Raw genomic sequence first — 22,046 nt, 5'->3', positions numbered from 1 at the left:
AATCCCAAAAAGTCAAACACAAACAGGCTCTTTTTCAGGAGCTTTTTCCATGTGGGTGTTTTCTTTTTCCCCCAGAGAGACTTTTTATAATTTCTTTTTAAAGTGACCTAAGGTGGCTTATTCCCACCCACCCACCAAGTGCCAGAGGCCAGTGATTACAGGGCACCTCTCACTGCACCCTCTCTGTTATGCCTGTGGTAGGTTCAGATCCCTCTGCAATGAAGAATTTCAAAAGGCCATGAGACATCTGAAGGCTCCAACCATTTCTGCACTGCAAGAGCCCAGCTGCTTGGAAGGCTATTGTTGTCTGCAGCCACCAGCTACATCTCAGCAGAAACACTGAGATGGTCCAACAGCCCTCACATGCAAATGCAGGACTGAGCTCCTCCTACATTCTCTGTCTTTTATTCAGTCATCCTCAGGGAAAGATGTGGGCAAAGTGAGTGGATCAGCTTCACTGTGGCACTGATCAGTGAAACCTCCCCTTGAAGACCAGAAGAAACAAGTCGAGATGGAGCTGAAACCTTGGTCCTGGGGAACACAGAGCTCCTCTGGGGCTGATGCCCTGGTGGGTGTGTTATGGTTTTGGTGATGTTCTGTTTGGTGAGAAGTTGTTCACTGAATTCAATGACTTCACTCTCCAAACACTCTCCCATGCCAAAGGCAAAACCCTTCTCTGAACTGGCTGTGCTGGCTGCTGTGGAGCACTGGGGAAATGCAGCTCTGGAGAGCAGGGAAAGAATGGATGTCTTAAAGCTGTGCTGGGGCTCCATTTAGAATCCCAACCTCTAATCTGCCCGATTAACCTGATGAAACAAATGTGCAGGAGGAAGAACAGCCAGTCTCCCTGGAGTCACAGAGACATTAGAAGGATATACTTGCCAGATGTTGAATGTTTGCCATCTGGAATGGCTCCTCCCTCCCTAACTGGACTTTCTGGCTCTATTTCCATGCACCCTGAACTACACTGTGTAGCCACATGCAGTTGTGAAACCCTGCTCAGGCTCCCTGCACTCACGTGTGTAGCAGTGGCAAAAGATGGTTCTGCCAGTGGCAATTCAGAGACCTTCCAGCTGCCAGAGCTGTTCTGTGCTCTGTACTTTGGGTCCTGCACTGCCTGGGAGAAGAATGTGCCGTGTCACTGCTCCACTCACTGCCTAGAGAGCTGGAAAGACATCCCTTGAGGTTGTTTCTTTGGGAAAAAAAACCCTTCTTTGGGGGAAAACCCTTCAGTGCTGATGTCCTGTGCTCAACTTCAATCCTAATGGCTCTCAAGAGTGTCATGGAAGGGCACTGGGATGAATGAATTTAGTTAAATTAAGGAAGGAGGGAGCAGGGGTGAAGGAATGAGATAAAATCTAGGATAACATGCCCAGCTATGGGATATTACCAGACACAGGGCAGAATCCTTTGAGGAAGTCTACAAGGATAAATAGCAGAGAACAGTTCTGTCTTGACCTTATGGGGGCAGTCTGGGTGCAACCACAGCCACCACTCATGAGATACCTGGGACATTTAAGATCTGTAAAGCAAATGAGAAATGCAGGGATGCAGCTGCTGAGCCCCACTCCAGCCCTACACTGTAAAAGAACATCAAATAAAAATGGTAAATGAGATATCATTCACTATTATCAAGCTAATCACCCAAACTGCAGCTTCCTCCCTGCACAACACATCCTTTGAGACCTGACACAGAGGCAGAACTGGGCTTTGTTGGGATGTAATGCACTTGGTGGCTTCTCAGAACAGTACCCAGCGAGTCTGTGGGACTGGCTGGACAGTTCATGGCTCCAATATATGGATTTGAAACTGGCATTTAACCAGGGCTCCTCTTTCTGGAAAGCTCAGGGCAGCCCTTCTGCACAATGCCCGTGGCCTTCAGAAATGGGGCATTCAATAGCCAGGCTGTGACATGGAAGTGCAACAAGGCATTGGTGGCTCTCAGGCTGCATCATAATCAACTCCAGAGTGATAAGGCACTGAGCTCCCAAATACCACCTCTGCACAGCCTCTTCTACAACCCACGCCTGAGTTGGTGAATGTTGAAAACATCCTGCAGAACTGAGAGGTGTTTTTCCAAATGGAATTGACGAGAATAGGCTCAGTTAATGATTCCTTGATGTAGCTTTTTATATGGCATCATTGATAGAAGTTTTATGGATGCAGTTGCTATAACAACATAATGCACAGTGGTTAAATATAGCAGCTCCTATTTTCCACTCAGTTTGCTCTGCCCTAAGCAGACAAGACTGTTTTTTTCTGTTCTAGCTGGGATGAAATGGATTTGATAGCTCACTGAAAAAAAAACAAGTGGTATAGTCCTTCCTCCTCCTCACAAAGATGATTCCTCTCCATCCTGAGCAATCAGGCAAACAACAAACACAACAGTCCCCCTTTTGCCAGGTCCTGGGTAAGAGGGGTTGCTTAAAATCAAAATGCACAGTGACTCATACAAAACTAACCCCCTCTGGTCTGACACGTGATCTCAGTGTAAACACTGTCATTTCAAAGTGCAGGGAAGAGGTTCTCCAATATTCCTGTCACGTAGTATTTACCAAGGTTATTGCCACAGTGCTGAGGGACTGGCCAAACTGAGGGTGCAGTAAAGTGACCTGCATGTCACTCAAAATCTGCTCTTCCTTGTGGATGAGTGTAAAGGATCCAGCTTCTCTTGGCCACAGGGAAAGCTCCTGTTTTAGGGGGAAAGAGAGAATCACGTTGCCAAGTCAAGGTGATGAGTTAAAAAGCAGAGCTCCAGAGGATTGCTCCCAACTCACCCTGCTTTGCTACTGTGGGTTTTTCTTGGGTTTGGGTTGGGTCTTTTTTTTCTGTTTGGAAGCCAGAACTGAAATACTCCCAGGGGAGACTGAAATCAAATAGCAATTTGTGTTCCTCTCCCATCCTGTTTTTTCTCTTTTTTCCCTTGCAGAAGAACAAATCCACCCTGGAACCTTGGTGTTTCCCAGATCCTCCCAGACCTGAAGGCACACACAGCAGCTGGGCTCCTGCAGGCTGTCAGGAGGAGGGTTGCTGCAAGGAAGGGGCTCATTTCTTCTGAGTAGTTCCAGCTCCTTTGAACACAACCTCTGTTCCCAACACTGGAAAGACTTAGCAGACAATACTGAGCATCTGCTCAGCTATGGCCATTTTCTGACCTGTTTTATTCCTTGAAGCTGTTCAATAATTTGCATGTCCTGAAGTGAGGAGTTGTGGGAGGGTAGACAGCCTGTTCTACCACTGCCCTTGCAGAAAGTAATCCTGTGGGTAGTGGGCACAAGTCTGTGTCCCAGAGACTGGGAGCACCCAAAAGAGCTGAGAGTCACTGCACCAGCCCTCTGCTTCATCCTTTCCACTCAGAGCCCCAGTGGAGGCAGAGCCCTGCAGACCTTGTTCAAGGATGGTTAATAAATACATTGCACATGATACCTGGAGGGGAGAGTTCATGTGCCTTTGTCTTGCCCTGTAGCACTGGGGCCCCTGGGGCTCTGCAGAGCTGTGCTGGCACAGGGGACAGGAGGAGCCTCAGCTTATGCTCCCAGTGCTGCCTGCACTGGCCAACATGTGAGACCTCAGCAGGGCACAGAGAGTCAGGAGTGACACAGTCACGCTCTACTTCCTCCATAACACAAACTGAAAAATAATGAGGGCAAACAAGCCACTAAAAATAAACTTAACCTTTCAGTGGCCACAGTGTCACTCCTGCCACATGCAGATGATGGGGCTACCATGACTATTTCTGCTGATTCAGGACTGGAAGAGAGAGAAGACACAAAGCAGCCCTCAGTTAACGAGAACTGCTCCTGCTCTGCTGTCCCTGTTGGCACAGACCTTGTGAGCCCAGGGCAATGTTCTGCTGTGTGACATGCTCTGAGATGGGAAGAGGGTTAAATCCCCACTGCACACACAGGAAACCTAAAGCATGAAGGTGGGAAAGTAATTTCTGCACAACCACGAAGTAGGACAAGATCAAAATCAAATAGTTGTCATTAACTCTCATACATAACTCAGCTGTTTTCCCATGAACTCTTCAGGATGTAGTGGGAAACAACAATCTGCCCTCCATTTCTATTTGCAGGTCGTACAGCAATCGACTGAGCAAACAGTCCAGCAGCTGGAAGCCCTTTAGTCGCTCTGTGCCAGTGGTGGGAGCATCAACCTCTGCTCCTCAGTCATCAACCTCTGCTCCTCTTTCACTCCTCAGATGATGGTGCCAGAAAACATCTTCCCACACAGCCCAAACACCGTTTGTTTTAACTCCACCCTTCTCCTTCTTGTTGGCTGTTTCAGAAGTTGCTGGGAACAGCCATGATCCCTCTAATGCTGAATTCCAGCATCAAGAGCTTTCAGCATCTTTCCAGAGGAGCTCAGTAGTTCCCAGTGCAGGTTCTGTGGCACTGCAGCTTTCTCCAGGCAAGGGAGAAAGGCAAATCACTGCCATGTTGTCAGCAAGGACAGCCAGAAGTTATTTGAATTGCACAGATGATTGGGAAAACAAATGGGTGCTATAAATATAAGCTATACTTGCAAAGAGTTCTTCTCATGCCTGGAAAAGGCAGGGGCAGCTCTGGAGGAGATCTCTCTAGGACACAGTGAGGTCTGAGCGAGCAAAGGGTTAAAATAAAACACAGCTGTCTTGCCAGCAAAATCTGGGGGATTTTAGTACAGGGAGTTTTGTCTAGCAACCTTCCCACATCACAGCACAAGGACAGAGGGTCCCACAGTGTAAGGAATAAAGTGGTGAAGGAACCAATTGACTCTTCCAAAGAGTGGTAAATAGGGAGAGCTCCAGTGAAAGAGCAACGTCCTTGAGTCAGAGAGGTAAATTCAGCAACCTGGACAGGATGGTGGCATCCTCTGGGATAGTGCTGCAGAACTTTCCAAAACCCAACTACCACCACCTCAGGCATCAGCTGTTCACACCCTCCTCACACCACAAGTGCAAAGTGATCTGTGGCATATTTTAGTGGGATCAAGGGCAGGAAGAGCAAAGAGGGCCCAGTGAAAGGGAGCCTGGCAAAGTACCAGCTGATGGAATACTGAAAGATGCTGTAGGTTATTTACAGAGCTGTGGCAGTTTCTGCAAACAGGGCTGTGTCCCACAGCCCAGCACTCAGCCACAGCAGCGAGGTCAGTGTTGGTTTTGGTTGTGCTCACTCACAAACACCACAGTCCCTCTGCAGCCCCGCACAGGCAGGACATGGTACCTCACAGCAGCGTAGAGAGAAACGTGGTTTGCGTGGCCACTCACTCCTCCTGCATCAAAGGTCACCACCTGCAACACACACAGAACAAGAATCATTTAGGAGAAAGAGAAGACTGTGCAGTTCCCAACTTTGACATCCAACACAGCACTGCCCCAGCCCATGGTAACTAACGAGTTGTTTTTGTGTTGCACAAAGAGGCCTTGTGTGTGAACTCATCATGCCACAGAAATACAACTCAACAAACAGGCCACTCTGGAACTAGATGACTACACAGTCCAACAGCTTGAACAACAGAAAGACGACAAAGATCATGTTCCCACTGGCAGGATGCACTTGTTACTTATTACCAGGCCAAAAGGTCACTTTCAAAATGATCTGTTGCAAACGTGCTCCTGACCCCAGAGGTCCAGCTCCATGAATCACTCTCTCCTGGATCTGAGAACATCCTAGAATGTCTGCAGATGACAGGGTGAAACTACAGTTTGCTGTGCTGTCAATCAGGACATGCTGCTGTGACAAGAGCCTCACAATCATGTAGGACTGTCCTGGTAGTAAGGAGGGTTCGTTGTAACTGTGATAACACAGTGATAAAATAATCTGATATGAGAGTAAGCCTTTATAAAGAATCAGCTGACTGCACTTTTGTACAAATGGGAACTTCACAATGCAAGAGTAATGTGTGAACACAGCACTAACCAGTCACTGTCCAAAGCCCAGAACAGCCCTGGCTCCCTGCCCACAGACCAGCAATGAAGTTGGAGCAGTGGGTCAGAGATCAAGAGAAGACCAAAAGTCACCGTGCCCATCCTGCAACTTGCTCCTCCACCCTCCATCAGGAGAGGCCTCTCCAGCACTGGGGATATTGTGTAAAGAAGGAGAGGAAACACAAAGACAGTGATAAGAAATATTTCAAACCCCACACACTTCAGACAGGCCTGCTGATAAACCCATCCACCCAGAACAAGCCCACAGTTAGACCTTCCCCTTTGCCCAGTGGCTGTGATGGTGCTGCCACCAAGCAGCCAAGGTTGCTCTTTGCTGGCAGAAAGTGGTGGCACCAAACTTGGTTTCATTCAGGTACAGAGAAGCATTTTCTGTCAACCCTTATTTTATAGAGAGAAAAAGGATGTCTTCAGCTTTGGCTGCTGTACATCAGCATTCCCTGGGAGCTCTGCAGGGCCTGCCCTGGTGCTCAGCCCTCCCTGTGGATATCAGCTATTGGAGCAGCTCATCTGGGAAAGACCACAAATCCAGCACAGCCCAGGGAATGAGCATAGCACCCTGTATTTTGCAGATAAGAAAAAAACATGCTCTGAAGTCACTCCTACCTAGAGTGCCACTTTCCTAAGATGACAATGTAGCCCACTCACAGCAGGCAGAATATATTCATATTCAGGTGAATAACAGTGTGACTCTGATTGGGGCTGGACTTGCACTAAACCTTTTTACTAAACAGGGACAGAGAAAGGGTTTCTCTCTTCTGCCTGGTCACTGATTTTTGTGCAACCTGTGCAAGCAGAACATTTATAAGACTAGTACCCTGTGTTTGTAATTAGCCAGTAGGCTCTAAAGTCTGGAAACATGCACATGCACACACGTTAAATACCACTGCATTATTCCTGTTTCCTTAGGAAACAGAGCTAAAAACACAGGCAAGCCAAAACACACATTTTTTCCTTCTGTGGAGGCTGCAAGGGAACAAACCAGAAGACCAAGATAAGAGACTACAGTGAGCAGACTAAATAAACTAATCATTGTTTTGACAAAGCTGGCTCAGACCAACTGTGGGAGCACAAGGCTGGGTTAGGAAATATTATTGACATGGAAATTACCTGTTCAGAAACACTTTGGGAAGTGTTTCTTCTCCACATCTGTTTTGAAATAGAAGCTGCTGTTCTTAGTGCTGCTGAGCTTACATAACTTCTGAACTACCCAAAGAGATTGCACAGAGTTCATTTTCAGAGCTCATTTTCCACTGCTGTAGTTCAATTTGCTGTTGGGACATTTGCATCTGAATTGCCTGTCTCTTCAAATAAACAAAATTGTAACTCCAATTCCCAAGGTATGTGCAGACTGACCTGGCCATGGTGGTATTCACTTTGTCTGCAGAGAGACCACCTTTGAAATCCTGGCACTTCCCTCCAGGGATCCCTCCCAGCACACACCCGGCTCTGGGGCAGGAGTGATGTCCCCCCAGCCCAGTGTGCAGCTTCTGGGTGTGTTGTCTCCACAGGGCACTGTTCCTGCTGCTCCTGACTTCCAGCAGGCAGCAATCACATGTAAACATATTCCTCTGGTTTCAGGGATTCCTTTTATTGATAAGGGCTCTGAATTTCCGCCTCACATGCTGAGGTATTTTCACACGGGAGCACTCGCTCCTTCCACATGGTGCAGCTCAGACAGTGCTGGCTTTCAACTCATAACCTGAACCAGGCTGATCAGGAAATCAACCCAACAATCAGGACAGGATGAGAAAACCTGAACATCTTGAAACTGTCTGGTTCAAAACAGGCTTAGCCAGTTCTGGGAGTAAAAGGCGGGGATAATAAATATACTTCATGTGGAAACTGTTGCTCAATGAAATCTTTAGGGCAAGAGGGAGTTCCCTCCCCACACCTGTTCTGAAATGGGAGCTGCTGCTGGTGGTGTTGCTGGTTTTTCTTCTGGGTGACCTTGGTATTCAGGAAATGGAGCTTTCACTGGTGGAAGCCAGAGCAGCAGCCAAGACAAACAGGTCCAGAAATCCCTTCCGGAGAGGGGAGAGCACAGAGGAAATTACTCAATTACCAGCAGAAGAAAAACTCCTGAGAGGTCTGGAGTCCATGATCCCTCCACACACCATGTGCATGGGAGGAAGAAAGCACATGAAGCTGCAGGTCTCCCTCCTCTTCCTGGTGTCACACAGGGCTTCAAACAGAGCAAACATCTGCTGGGGGGAGAGAAAGGTCTCTTTCCTTTCAAAGAAGGGCCATTCCCTAAAATGCCATAGCAAGCAACTCCATTTCTCCTGGCCTTCCTCTGAGCATCATTCCATAGGCCCCTACAGTCACAGGCCAGGGACAGTCAAACTCCCTCTAAGTCTCTTGTGTGTTGGGAATGTCTCTCCCATCTGATTTAGGAGCAACAAGAGCCTGCCTGGGGCTCACACAACACAGTGTATCTTATTTTTTACTCACCAAATGTTTTCTAATCTGGATCAAGGCAGAGCAGCCTTGGCTGACTCTGCCTGCAACACTGCCTTTTGCTTGTAAATCCAGCAGGCAGGAAATCATGTCCAAAGTCTATAAATTAGTTTTGGCTTTAAGTCCACCAGCCATTAATTTCTGTGTCTGCACTATTTAATGTAGAGCTGGGATGAAATATGTCTCTGTAACTCTCAAGAAGGCTGAGCTGCTCATGGACTTCAGGGCAATTGAGCAAATTATGCAATGGAACCCATGACACGGTGGGACTCCTTGCCTGGCAATCCTTGCTTATGGATATCTTGGAATTGCAGCCCCTTCTCCACTGCCAGATGACCCACACATTCTGTAAATAAAGTTACCACTGTTGATGCTTTGACTGCTGGGAGAACTGGGGAAAGTTTTCCCACTGGAATAGCTAAAACAATACACATCTTCCCATCATGTTGTCTCCATTGAGTTGGTCTGTTGTGTTGAAACCCTGTTAGTTTATGTTCTGACAAAGCTCTTTTAACATATTTAGCCAATTCTATCAATTCCAACATTGGTGAAAAAACAGACTCAGTTTACCTTTCAAAGCAGGGCCATTGTTTGAGGACAGCAGAAGCTCCACCAGGAGCTCAGGGATAGCAAGCTCTGCAGTTCTAAATTGCAGAATGTTCAACAAAGCCAATTAGGTGCTTCTCTTGCTGTTGATGGGCAAACTAAGTCTGCTTCTAAACATCTGAGACCTTTGTGATTACCTGGGACACTTCAATTACTCTGTTTCCAGTTCATTACCACCAGCCCTGAGAAGCTGCTTCAGCTGCCTTGGGCACTGCTCTGTCTCCTGTCCTGCTGCAGTGATTTGTCCCGGGTGCTGCTCAGGGAAGAGCTGCTGGAAGGAGTGGGCTCTGCCTCTGTCCCCTCCTCCCTCCAGCTGAGCTGCAGCACAGCAGGGGCAGCACCACGACCAGGAGTGTTTCATGTTTGCTTTGCAAACCCCACACTTCACTGCTCAGCTCACACTCAGAGGTGAACTCCTGCCTCCCCCAGCACAAACAGCTGGAGTCCCATTCTCCCTGAGGCAAAACCTTCCCAACCATCCAGAGGAGTCAGAGTGATTCCAGGATTTCTGCTGGGATTCTGGTGCACTTGTCCTGGTGCCCATGAGAGTCCATGAAACACAAACTCTCCCGTGTTAGGAGCTTTCAGATTAGGTTAAAACCTATCTATTCATGGGGCCAAAAGGAGTCCAGGAAAACTGCATCTGTCTCTGTGCACAGCAATGAATTTCATGGAAAATCAGCCTCAGAATCAATACAAAGTTGGATGCTGTGTTTTGTGCTCATGGGGCTTTCATGCTACAGGAGATGTGATTTCTTGTTTTGTGAAGTGCTGAAAAGCTTTAACAGTTTTTTGATTTTGCTGCTGATCAGGGAGTCAGTGCCATGACTGATCAAAGCAAGGATCAACAGAGAACAGAACACAAACTTTTCCAAGTTCAGGCCCTTATTCCTGTTCTGTGGGAAAAACCCCCAAACTATGCCAGTGCTAGGACACCTCCCCAGTGTAATATTCTTCAATCCCAACCTATAACCCTGCTAAGTGAGCTCTCTAACACACCCCTGCCAGTGGGCTTCAAATCCAAGCCTAAACATAAGCCCTAACCTCAGATGGGCTCTCTTCATCAAGCAAAAGGGGCAACATGGTGACTTTAAAACATAGAAACCATTTGAGGAGTTAGAAAAGCAAAATTCCTCTACTGTTCATTTCTCATTGGGAGGCAAAGAAAGATCTCCAGAGAGAAAAGACATCCTGAACTGAAAGACTCCAAGGAAAGCTTCCAGGGGGAAGGGAGAAGCCCAGAACACCAGCCCAAAAGTCAGGTGGCCTGTGCTGAAGGAAGGTTCACATTACCAGGTTGATGTTCTTGGCCTCTATGTGCTCTAACACAATGGTGGCAAGGAGCTGAGTGTCCCATTCAACAGCAGGATTATCTGGAAGATCCCTGAAAATGAGAAGTGTAATTAGTCACTTCACTGCTGAGAACTCTGCAAAGAACATACTAGAAAAGAGAGATCCTCTTATCAGAGAACGAAATCAAGATAAATTTATTTACTGTATAAACTCACCAAACCTTACTGAAGAGTCCTCCAAGCTTGGATATTGGAGGGTTGAAGGAAAACAGCAGTTCCAACACCCTCCTCACGGATGTGCCAAGGTCTCCCCTTCCTCTTACCCCTAAGGCAGACTTTCCAACTGCTTTACTTCAAGCAACACCTATTTTGTCAGTTCTTGTTCCTGATTCATCCCAAACAAATTTCTTTATTTTAAACTTATTTAAAAATTATTTCTTTATTTAAAACCCCTTTTAAATATTTTTCTGAAAGACTTCACAACCATAATCTACTGGTGAATTACACAAGAAAAGTACTCCTGCCCTCATTTATTCAGGAATAATTCATTAACTGCAACCAGAGGACAATAGAGACATAATTATATGGCTTGGATTTGATAGTAGTTCTTCATCTGTTTATTCTGTGCTTTGCATACCCAGTTGGTGAGCAGAGCACACTGTGACTGAACTCCCTGCCTGGGTATTTTGGATTGCAGGGTTCTAGGGGCAGGAACCATGAGCCAAATGCAAAATAGCACCAGACAGCCAAGGGGACATTCCATATTTACACAACTGAGAGCTGAATTTGACCCCCCAGTCATTATGTTTGAATGATGCCAAGAAAACATTGCTCACAAAGTTACAAAGGTCGTTGGTAACAATAGGATAACACACAGCTGCTGAAGACCAATAATGTCATGTTAAACTGGTCTTTTTCTCAGACCTTTCCCTGCTCTGGAAGTCTGATAATTGCTGTGAGGTGGTTCAGCAGGGAAGTGCCTACACAGCATTCTGGCAGAGACACAGGGCCTGGGACTGAACTGGCCCAGCTGTTTGCAGGGGAGGCACAGCCCAGCACTCCCCAGACAGCAGGGACAGCAACATCTGCTGCAAAGAATGTCTCCTTGGCACATTCCACAGGAAAGCTCAGCCTGGGTCATCATGAGAGGTCTGCTGGGCACAAATGTTCCCACTGCTGTCAATAGAGGTTGGAGTAGAAGGAAGATCCTGCAGTACAAACTGACCATCAGCTTTGCCCTGTTGTGTTACGTGTTCCTATCCAGCTGTGGCCAAAGTAACGTGGATTAGAAACCCCAGGACAAGGACAGGTGTTCCCACAGCAGAGCACACCTTCCAGCCCTGGGCCCTTGGCAGTATTACACCAACAGAAAGCTCTGTGTTGGTTCCAATTCCCTCTTGTACAGACAGCACCTCTGCCTGATGTACACAAGGCTGAATGTCACCCCTGGAGAGGTTCCCACGTCCATCTGGTGGATGTCTCAGCAGCTTAACAAACCTGCATCTCATCTGCCCAGACACAAACTCTCACATCTCCTGCTGGAAGATGAAGTGGCCCTGTTGACCCCGAGGGTCTGACAGGCCCCAGTGTGTCACAGCAAGCCTTAAACAGGGCACATTTTAAAATATGCTTTAACTAAAACATCCCAAACACCACACACTGAGCAGAGTCCAAGTGCAAGTCAACAGGACTTCATTTGCTCAGATGGTACCTTTAGGTATGTCAAGGCTTAATCTGATAATATTAAAGCAGTAAATTAGTCAAAAAGGGATCCTGCACTTACATGCAAATGCCACTGCCCTTTTCAGACGGGGGTTAAATGGAGCTGTGGAGGAAGTGAAGGGTCTCATTAAAATAGGAGTGGTGCTCCAACAGTGAGAGGTCAGGGAAAAAAGTAGGGCTTGGAATTTATGATGTCCGGGAGGCTTTGGTGTCACAGCCACCACACTCAGCTTATTGGGCCGTCTCCAAAAAGGCTGCTGAGTAGTGGAGCAGGTTTTAACTAGTTTAGACAGATAAAGATCATCCTCGTCAATGGAAATGAACAGCTGGAGGCAACGGTTTAGAATCCCTGGAAACAAAACAATCTGAAGGCATGAGCAAATTAACTCCATGAACACTGAACTGATTAAGCAGGAATATTCTACAAAAAATCCTTCTTCTACCCACTTACTGCTGGTCGTGGAGAGACCATTCACTCCCAGTAAGGAAATCTTTTTCTTGCCTAGTATTTGTCAGGTACAGAAGATAAGCTGATCTTGCCAAACAAGACACACATGTACTTATGCACACTCATAACTCAGTAACAGCCACCAGGGCCCATGGACATATTCTGAGCTCACTCTGCAAACATAAAAAGTTACTCACAGTTAAACGACAAACCCAGAGTCACCCAGAGAAGTCAGCAGCAGAACTGGCAACACATTCATTTAGACTGCTCCAGGAAATGACTTTTTTTTATTGTAAGAGTTTATATGTTGCCTTATAAAGTTGAAGATGTGCTACCATGGCAGTGGGGACCCATAGAAAGCATGAGAGCAGTAATTCTGCACCTGTGCTCTGGATATCAATAAATGGGCCCAGGTAGGGATGAAAAGGTGACAAAGAAACCCAAGTTGCCACACACTGTGCAGCAATGCACACAGGGCACAGTCTGACAGGAGGTCTCCACGTGCCCAAGGAACTTTGTAGGGACATACAAACTTAGAAAACTGCTGTAATTCACAAAATCATCTCATCAGTTTAAAGTAATTTTCCTAACATCATAAATCAGTTCTCAACAAACATGAACAGTCCATTGACAGGCTGCACGATTGAAATAAGCTACAACCATTGTGCCTTTACCTCCAGGACTTTGCATCAGAAACATTCAGCATCTAAATGGTTAACTCCATCCTGCCCTTCTGGCTAGGGCTGATAAAGCCTCTGAGCTCAAGGTCGAAGGGTTGAGATAAAGGACTATAAAGGAGTGAAAATTAGCACATTCCCTGGAGCAGACTGGAACTTGTCCCAGGAGCCACAGCTCCATCGGCCCTCCCTGTGTCCTCTGCCCCGGAGAGCTCCTTGTTGCTGCTGTCAGTCACTGACACAGAGCAAGACATAAATCCTGCCAGGTCCTGCTGCTGGAGGGGCTGGTGGGAAGGGCAGAGGGCTCTGCCACTTGGCCTCACTTCCACCAAACTGTTACAGTCTGGAAGGGATGTTTATGGGCATTCCATGAGCCTGACACTGAATGCAGGTGGCTGCTTGGATGAGGGAAAATGGAGAGATGCACAGAAGCACCAAAAAACCCTGGGAATAAGGGTCCAGAAAAGTTGTCTTCCCATAAATTTTCAGTAAAAGCCGTGCTGTGCACTGTACAGGGAATTCAGAGCTCTGCCAGGGATTCTATAGCCTCGAGAGAGGGCTATGGAGAATTGTGGTGATGCCGTTGCTGCAGTGTGGAGAAGGGTCTGGTCTGTCTCTGCTCACCAATTCCAGCAGGACCAGTTGTGGGAAACATCATGTTTGGAATACAAAACTGTGTACCTTCCCATTTATCCATCCACTCTTGGTATCAAGAACCAGACAGGACTCGTGGCTTTCTCCACATCACTCCCCCTCTTTCCTCCCTGCCACGCTGAGCACACAGAGCAGACACATCTGCAGTTCCCCCTCCCTAGGGCTGCACTGGAAGAAAGCACTGGATGTCCTGCAAGCCCTGGCCCTTGTAGGGAGCTACAAGGGGGGCACAGCAAACACTTCAACATGTTAAACCACAATTCCACCTTGTGCAGGTCTTGCACAGCAGCCTTAGAGCTGAATGGGAGACATGTCAAACATCAGTGCCTGATGCCAGCTCCTCTCCAGGCCTCCTGCTCTGCCTGCTCTGCTTTGCAGCTCCTCTTACACCTCAGCCTGGCCACTAAAACACTGTGCACCTTGCCAGCAGTGCTGTCCCTGCCAGCAGCCAGGACAAATTTGTAGGGTCGTCTTTCTAGGAACATTTGGGCTCAAGATGGCCAGATTCCTGTCATTTGGAAGGTCACTTTTGGCCAAGGTAGAGATTTAAAAACCTTCACAGATATATATTGCCAAGTTATACCCTTCTTACATGATATACTGCTCAATCCCTGTCCAATTTTCCACTGCTCATCTTCCACAGACCTTTCAGCAACAGCCAGTGCATTCACACACACAGTCCTGCTCCAAAGCCTTCCCTGTAATTCATCCTGCTCACAAACCAAGCTCTCATGACTGCCATAAAGGGTAAGTTAAACCAACCAGTTAGTCTGTGTGATGTCTGCGTGGCTCAACAACCAGCAAATGGGCTGTTCTTTCTGGGTTAACCTCCTGAAATCTGTGAGCCAGGGAATGCCCAGGCCCTGGGTGCTCTGGGTACCTGAGAGTCTCCCCCTTGGGCACCATCAGGCACCATCTCTGCCTTGACATCAAACCCTTGTGGGAGTGGGCAGGAGGGTTCCTTCTTGGAGATCTTTAGGTTTCCATTAATACATTCAAAATGAAACTTTCAAGGTGTTGATGTGATTTTCCATCCCACTACACACCAAAAAGGCTCAGAATTAAAGAGCCTTCCCATTTCCTACTGCCCTTTTATCCTGCAGCACAACCTTAATGAGTCAAAGGCAAAGGACCAGGAAACATCTTTACATATTCTCTCCTCCTGATCCCCAGAGAATGGTTTTACATTAAATCAGCCCAAAGGTGGGTAGGTTGATGGTGGGAGCAGGTGAGCTGCTTGCACGAGGTTCCCAGCTGGGAACAACAACCACAGTGTGTTTGTGGGAACAGAGGATGCCCTTGGTATAAAGTTCTATCTGTATGAAATGAACATCTGGGCAATGAAACTGGATCAAAAAGCAAAGATCCCACAGACCAAAATGACGTGAGTGCACAATTAGTGCAAAAGCCCTGTGATGACCAGAGGCAGTCAGTGACCTTTATATCACAGCATCAAAGTAATTGAAAAAACTGGGTAAACACAAATGATTTCATGCTCTCCAAAGTAGAGCAGAGAATTTTTATTTTGGAGATAATGCTGAGACAAGACTGGTGAGCCCGAGGTTTTGAGACACAGCCTCTAAATCCTGACATTTATAACTATTTATAAATTTCTCTTCCTATAATGGGCAATTACAGACAGGAGGGAAATATTGCTGTGAGGCTGCATGTACATCTCTGATTCAAGTGAAAATAGCCCACTTAGATAAATGATCAGCATCTTGCAACATCATGTTCTACAGGGAACAGCTGCTGTGTGCTTATTGGAATGTAACAACCTGCAATTTAGGAGAGAAATGGACTCAAGCAGGATGTTACTGTCAAATGAAAAGCCACCTACGACAGAGAAGCTCAAGCTGAAATTTTTACACCAGCAGCTTCCTCCCTCTCCTCATAGTAAAGAAACACAAATTATTCTGAGACTTGTATTTTAAGACTGGAAATGAAAATCTTGGGTTTTGGTGTAGGTAGGAGGTAAAGGAAGTGGTAAAGATGTTAATGACTGGAATATTAACAATAAAATACACTTCAAATACTTCACAAATGAAAAAAAAAAAGTAGAATGGACATAATCCTTTTCTCCCATCCTTAACTTTTGTAATGCCTAAGTATGGACCTATTTTATATGAATTTCAAAGGTAAGTTAAGTAAGTTCAGATGCCAGGGAAGTGCTGAGGTCACTGCTGTGGCCATGCCAGGCAGAGGTTGTGGCACACAAAGACAGGCTGGGGTCAGGCTGCTCAGCACTCCAGGGGAGTTGTCCCCTGAGCACTGAGTGTGGACAGAGCCAGCACATCTCTGACAGGGAAATATTCCAGGTTCCTCCATAACTCCCAAAGGTAAACAGCAATTATATCTCAAGGGGATACACTTTGTAACTTGGGCATGATCATGTGGTTCTGCTTGAGAAATAAGCATCTTTTGGGTTTAAAGTCAAAGGAATTATTACAGAACACAGGGCTGGTTGTTTGCAAAGACCTACCAAATGTCCCTGTACTCATTTTTTTAAAATGAATTATTGATGATTTCTCAGCAGAGACTGATGTCTATTCACAGAGATGACACAATTGCTTATCATAATTTGAAATCTGGTATTCATTTGACGTCTGTGCTTCAGTGCCTTGTTGATAAATTACAGCACAAAGCTCTGTAGGAACAAGTTCATATTCAATGTATTCAAACAAAAACAATTGATGGTTCCTTTCAAGACCAGAAATGCATAGAAACTACAGTGGCTAAAGCCAGTTTTAAAAAGTAACTTTTAAAAAGTACTTCAGAGAAGGCATCAGGCATAAGACAGGAAACAAAATTCAGCTCAACTAATTCTGAATTGATATTTAGTCACAGCTTTTGTATCTTCTGCTCTTCACACATTTGGAAATAATAATATTTCCATATTATTATGGAAATTATTCTCTGTTCACCCCTATGTAAAGAAGTTTGTGATCCTTCTAAGAAAAGTGCTAAGTTCTCTGATTTCTAGATGGAAATCTGAAACATGTGTCTTGGCAATGCTGGGTACTGGAAACCCCATAAACCTGTTCCTTTACTCACTGCATTGTCTTCCCATGGGGTATTGAATCACGTTCAGAATCACAGTCCTGACTTGAAGGTCAAGCCCAAAATATATAAAATAATGCATAAAGCTCCAAAATTATGACTCCAACGAACAGTTGTGTCCATATGGAGCAGAGGAACTGCAACAAGGATAAGATCTCAAACAGTCAGGACTTCCTTAGGGGCTGCTGCCAAACAGTGAATGGGCTCCCAAATCACGTCATCACAAACTGCTCTGCCTTCAGCTGCAAACAGCAGGAATACTCCTTGGAACAAATCCTTTTCAGCAGAAACACTGCAATATTTAAGGTTTTAAATTCCCCAGACTCTCCCAGACATGTATAAGAAAGCTGAGACATCTGGGCCAAGCGTTTTCCCCACAATGGATTCCCTGTTTGCCAGAGCACTGACAGGGGCTGGCTGTGACAGGGGCTGGCTGTGTCACTGGGCACCTTGCTTTGGTCACACAGGTGCCACCATGCAATGGTGCAGCTCAGGATTTCCAGGAGGGACACACCAGTGAGAACAACATACCTGGCATATGTCTACAACTCCTTGTGGGATCCATATTTCTCCCAAAGCACCACCTGTACCATAAGGAATGAGCATCCCTAGACCTCTATGAAGGGACCAGGCAGACCCCAGAATAGCTCCCAGCCATGTCCACTTCCTCACTATTATTGCTGGCTTTGCCACAGTGCCTGGGAATTCATCTGGGGCCTGACAGTCTAAGTTGCCCTGAGGGAGAACAGAAAGCCCAGCAATCCCACAGTCCCAACTGACACTTTAAATGTGAAATACAAGTGACCAGCAAACCACAGGACTTCACTCCTCCCTTACTTGATTCTTCTGTTTTGTAAAGTGCTTTGAAGAAAAAGAACAGCTCAGCAGGGGAGAGCTTTGAAGGGTATGTTAACCCATACAGCAGGAGGCCATGCCTAACTTAGTGAGTCCTGGCACCACTGGTGGTTCAAGGACAGATTTCCAGTTTTGAAGTGCTGGGCAGGTCTCACTCCTGGCAGAAGAGCAGTAAGGGGCAGGTAGAAAGGGAATGCAGCGTGTTCTTAGCCAGATTTGTACCTTGGGATTGTCACATGAAGGTCACACAGGCACCACAACATGCCCAGGACCCCACAGCAGAAAGGATTCAAACCCAAGGGGAAGGAACAGAAAGTCTCTCACAGCAGCCAGCAAAATTTTTCAGAGCAAGTTACTGAAATACCACAACCTGCACGTGCCAAATAAACCGGGTGACCCCTCACCACAACCTCAGTATTAAATGTTTGCCCTTGGAATGATAAATACACCACACTGTATTGCCAAAAGCTGCAGTTCTGCCTCTGGCCCAAGTAAATCAAACGGGACTTTGCCACTGACTGAATGGCCAGACCCTCAAAGAGCAAGACAGCCAAAAGCATAATCACTCCAACCAAAGAGACAGACCTTGGTCTATTCCACATAACAAATAAACTACAGTCAGAAACCTCAGGAGACAGCTTGTAGCCAAATCAATGCCTCAACCACTTTAATTAATCATCTAGAAAGGGAAAGCACAGAAGAGTCACTTCATGGACATCGATTTCTCCTGCCAAAACTTATGTAAATGCAGATGCAGCTTCAGCACAGATCTCAAGAGGATGATGGCCTGATTCCAAATGCAGCTTCCTATGTTGCAACATTCCAGCTTCCCTCTACCAGTTCCATGCAAGAAAAGTTCTGTGACTTCTCAGCCTCCCACAAACTACCATCTCCTGCAATCCATTTGATCTATGCAACAATATGGGAGCTTTACTTCTTGAACTCATGGTGTGCCCACCTTTACAACACTGAGGTTCTGCACGGCTCACATGACGGCCAGAGGGAAGTCCTGGCAGCAGCCAGCTGGATTTCTGGGACCAGCCAAGGCTGCCAAAGGCTGGGAATGAATAATTACAGTGAGGAGGGGCTTCCCACTCCAGCAGCCACCTGCAGTGCCCAGGAGAAAGGATGTGAGAGGAGCTTCGTCCTCCCAACTCACTGCGGGAACCCGAGCGGGGTTAAGCCATTCATGGCAGGGATAAGAAAATCAATAAGCTCTAAAGAAGGGAACAGTATCTTTTTTCCCCCTTATGAGTAGGATAATGAACTGGAGCTGGGAAGATAACACCCTCATCAAGAGCAGTGTGCTGTGAGCTGCACGTCCCTGGGTTATGTGAGATTGCACAAACTCCAGCAGTGGCACAGGACTGTGCCAGCACCGTGTCCCAGCCTGGAGGTCTGGAGCACTTACAAGTACCAGGGGCACGGGGGGGCCTTTGGAGCCACAGCCTGTGCTCTACAGGTGCCTTGCTGGAATAGTTATTTAGCCTAACTACACATCCCGTAGGAAAACCTGCAGATTCCCAGCCCACAGTCCTGGCTGTGTGAGCAGGACAGACCCTGCCCCAGCACAGCCACAGCATTTACTTCCACACACTGACAGATGTTCATTAACTCACCCCCCTGCGAGGCTGCTATGGGAAGTAGGCAAGTAACAACCTCCACGCTGCATAATGAGAGAATTAAGAGCTCAGGTAACTCTCCCTGGAGAGCCTGAGGCACCAGGGCTGAGTCAGGGGCACAGCCTGGCACGGAGCCCGTGGGCTCAGCCCGGCTCAGCCCGGCGCTGGGGCACCCACACACCCCAGGAAAATGTTTCACTGCCTGGGGCAGACAACAATCCATTTTTCAACAGGCCTCTTAGGGGTGCTCTACACAGCCTCATGTATTCCTGGGGCCTTGGACCAACCAGAAAATACCAGTTGCAGGTTATCCACCGTTACACCAACATCAAAGGAGCTGCTTAAAAGTCCCTCCCCAAACCTGCCGAGGGCCCAAGTGCTGACCCTGCACCCCCTAACTGTGCTCTGGTATCACTGTTTCTGTCAGTACTCTTGGCTGCTTTCCCTTGTACCTGTTACTTGGGAACAGCCCACATAAACCTATGCTTTGCCCTAAAATATTGTATTCTCCAGTAGAACACTGTTATTCCCAGGAAGAGATTGTGTGGATTTCTCTTCTTTGCTATGACGACAAGTTCGTTGTAACAAGAACAGACCTGGCAGATCCAGCACTGAAAAGCAGTGCCTTGACATCAGAACTCCCTTTTTGAGAGCTTCATCCACAGTTATCCTCACATCCAAACATGAGTGTCATAAAAAAAAACTGAGGGGAAATTTGTCAGGTGTGGCTAAAAATGTAAACACTCACAAATTTCAGTCTCAATTGGTGCTTCACTCTCGTTTCTGCAGAAACAGACTCACTGCAGGGACTGTTCTCTGCCCCTCACTGGTAAGACCAGCTGAAGCCCCTGATGTTCAGGGATCAGTTCTCATTCAAGCCTCAGTCTGTTGGCACCAGCCCCACAAACCCCTCACCTCTCCTCCCCACAGGTCAAACCTCTGTCTGCCAATGTTTTATCCTGCAGGATTACACAATGTCTATTCCAAGGCAAATGATAAACCAGCCTTGGCAGCCCATCGTGTTGCAAGAAGAGAAATGCTGAGTGTTTGGCTTATGAGACAAAAATACAGGAAGAAAATATTTATAACAATGCTACTGTTTAAACAAGGGAAACCATAATTTATTACAGATGTGACCCTTGTGAACTGAAGGGTTTAAATCTTGGTGATGCTATATAATGGCATGAAGAGGAATGGACTTAATGAAGAATACATTCAACTTCAGTTGTGAATTGCCCTCTTTTATCCCCTGCCATTTTGTACCCCAAAATATACACAGAATTTTCTTCTTTCCAGCACTGTTTGCCAGACTTTTCAGTGCTCAGAAGATTTAAAAAATGATTGGCAGGAAAACATTCATCCTTCATCTGAAAACAGACTGAACAATTTACATTTAACAAAATTCAGTTAATTATTAACTGTTAAAGAAGAGAAAATGGCACATAGACAAGATTTGTTAAGCTTACAGTCACATATAAAGAATGTGGAATGGAGAAAGGATATGCAGTGAATTGAATTATCTCAATGCAAACAGCAACTGCAGAGAAATAGACTGAAACAGTGACGTGAGAAAGTACTGAAATTACTGTACAAGGACTTTGCAGGTACAGAGAGGTGGTTAATATGTGACTGCTCAGAAGAGGGGGCATGACTTGGCACGGAACTGTAATCAAACCATTCTCATTTAATGCTTCACTTGGTGTAGAGAAGTATCAGACAACAAACTATTCACCCCAAATCCCATTTCAGTTTCTAAAGAGGTATTTCACTTTCCTGCACTGCAGTAAAAAAATATTTTTTTCATTTTAAACCAAATTGATTGAAGAAGCTACAGGAGGCAAGAGCTGCTCCCCAATACCCAGCAAAACATTCATTTCCCTCCTTGCTGATTTCTCATGCAATAAAACTCAGTTTCTAAACCACCACCCCCACTTGCAAAATCTAATGCACATCAGGAAAAAGGTGAATACGTGACAGATGAAACCATTCACTTCCTATTTGCTTCATCACATTCTGGTTTCTCCTTTTTAAAAAGTTGGTGTTGCATCACCCAAAAAGTGACCAAAACTGGCCTCAGTATCTCCACCAAGAGCAGCTCTAAAACTCCATGAGCAAACTAGTAAAATCCACCCTGCTAGTTTAAAATACTGAGTATCTTTTACAGTGTTTTATTCATAATATGCAAATACCTATGCAAGTCTTTAAGAATTTGCCAGCATTACTTACCCCTAACAGAGTATCTTGTTCTATTCATAGTTGCTGTATGTTGGGAATTCTGCATTGCTGGCACTCTTTGTTGGTGGGTTGGGTTCTCTTAAACAAAATTCCTACTTGGTTGTGGGGTTATTTTAAATGTACTCCCAACCTAACAAATGTCCCTTTAAGGAATTTATTCTTTTTAATAGTTTGCTCCAATATGAAGTACCACACCCAGCAACTTCTGATTCAGGCTTACACTGGAACTGAAAACTTTGTAATTTCATGTATGCTGATTGAACTCAGGCCAAGGGGAATAAACCCATTAAGATTTCACGTGAACTCAAAGAAGAAAGACTTCTTGGGTAATATAATTACAGAGCACAGACCTAGTAAGAGGAAATGAACTGCAGGGATTCATTTGATTAGAGTTTTTTCCTTTCCTTTTTAATGACAGAAGGGCTCTCCTTCCCTCACCCCTTCCAGTCTGACAGTCTGTGGTAAGGAGATGCTCAGCAGGCAGGAGCT

At 46.1% G+C, this 22,046-nt stretch overlaps 1 protein-coding gene across 1 annotated transcript in view; it reads right to left on the bottom strand.

Annotated features, from left to right (window-relative positions):
* Positions 1 to 22,046, bottom strand: part of PIGL (phosphatidylinositol glycan anchor biosynthesis class L) — a 54,643-nt gene that overhangs the window by 8,986 nt on the left and 23,611 nt on the right. The window contains exons 3-4 of the mRNA XM_071574956.1: positions 10,286 to 10,376; positions 5,205 to 5,272 (exon numbers count right to left, since the gene is read on the bottom strand). Of these exons, the coding sequence (XP_071431057.1) occupies positions 5,205 to 5,272; positions 10,286 to 10,376 (159 nt within the window). The remainder of the gene's footprint in view (positions 1 to 5,204; positions 5,273 to 10,285; positions 10,377 to 22,046) is intronic.

The sequence above is a fragment of the Pithys albifrons genome, chromosome 21 (assembly GCF_047495875.1).
Source record: "Pithys albifrons albifrons isolate INPA30051 chromosome 21, PitAlb_v1, whole genome shotgun sequence".
Classification (NCBI taxonomy): domain Eukaryota; kingdom Metazoa; phylum Chordata; class Aves; order Passeriformes; family Thamnophilidae; genus Pithys; species Pithys albifrons.
This window is presented reverse-complemented; position numbering and strand designations above follow the sequence as displayed.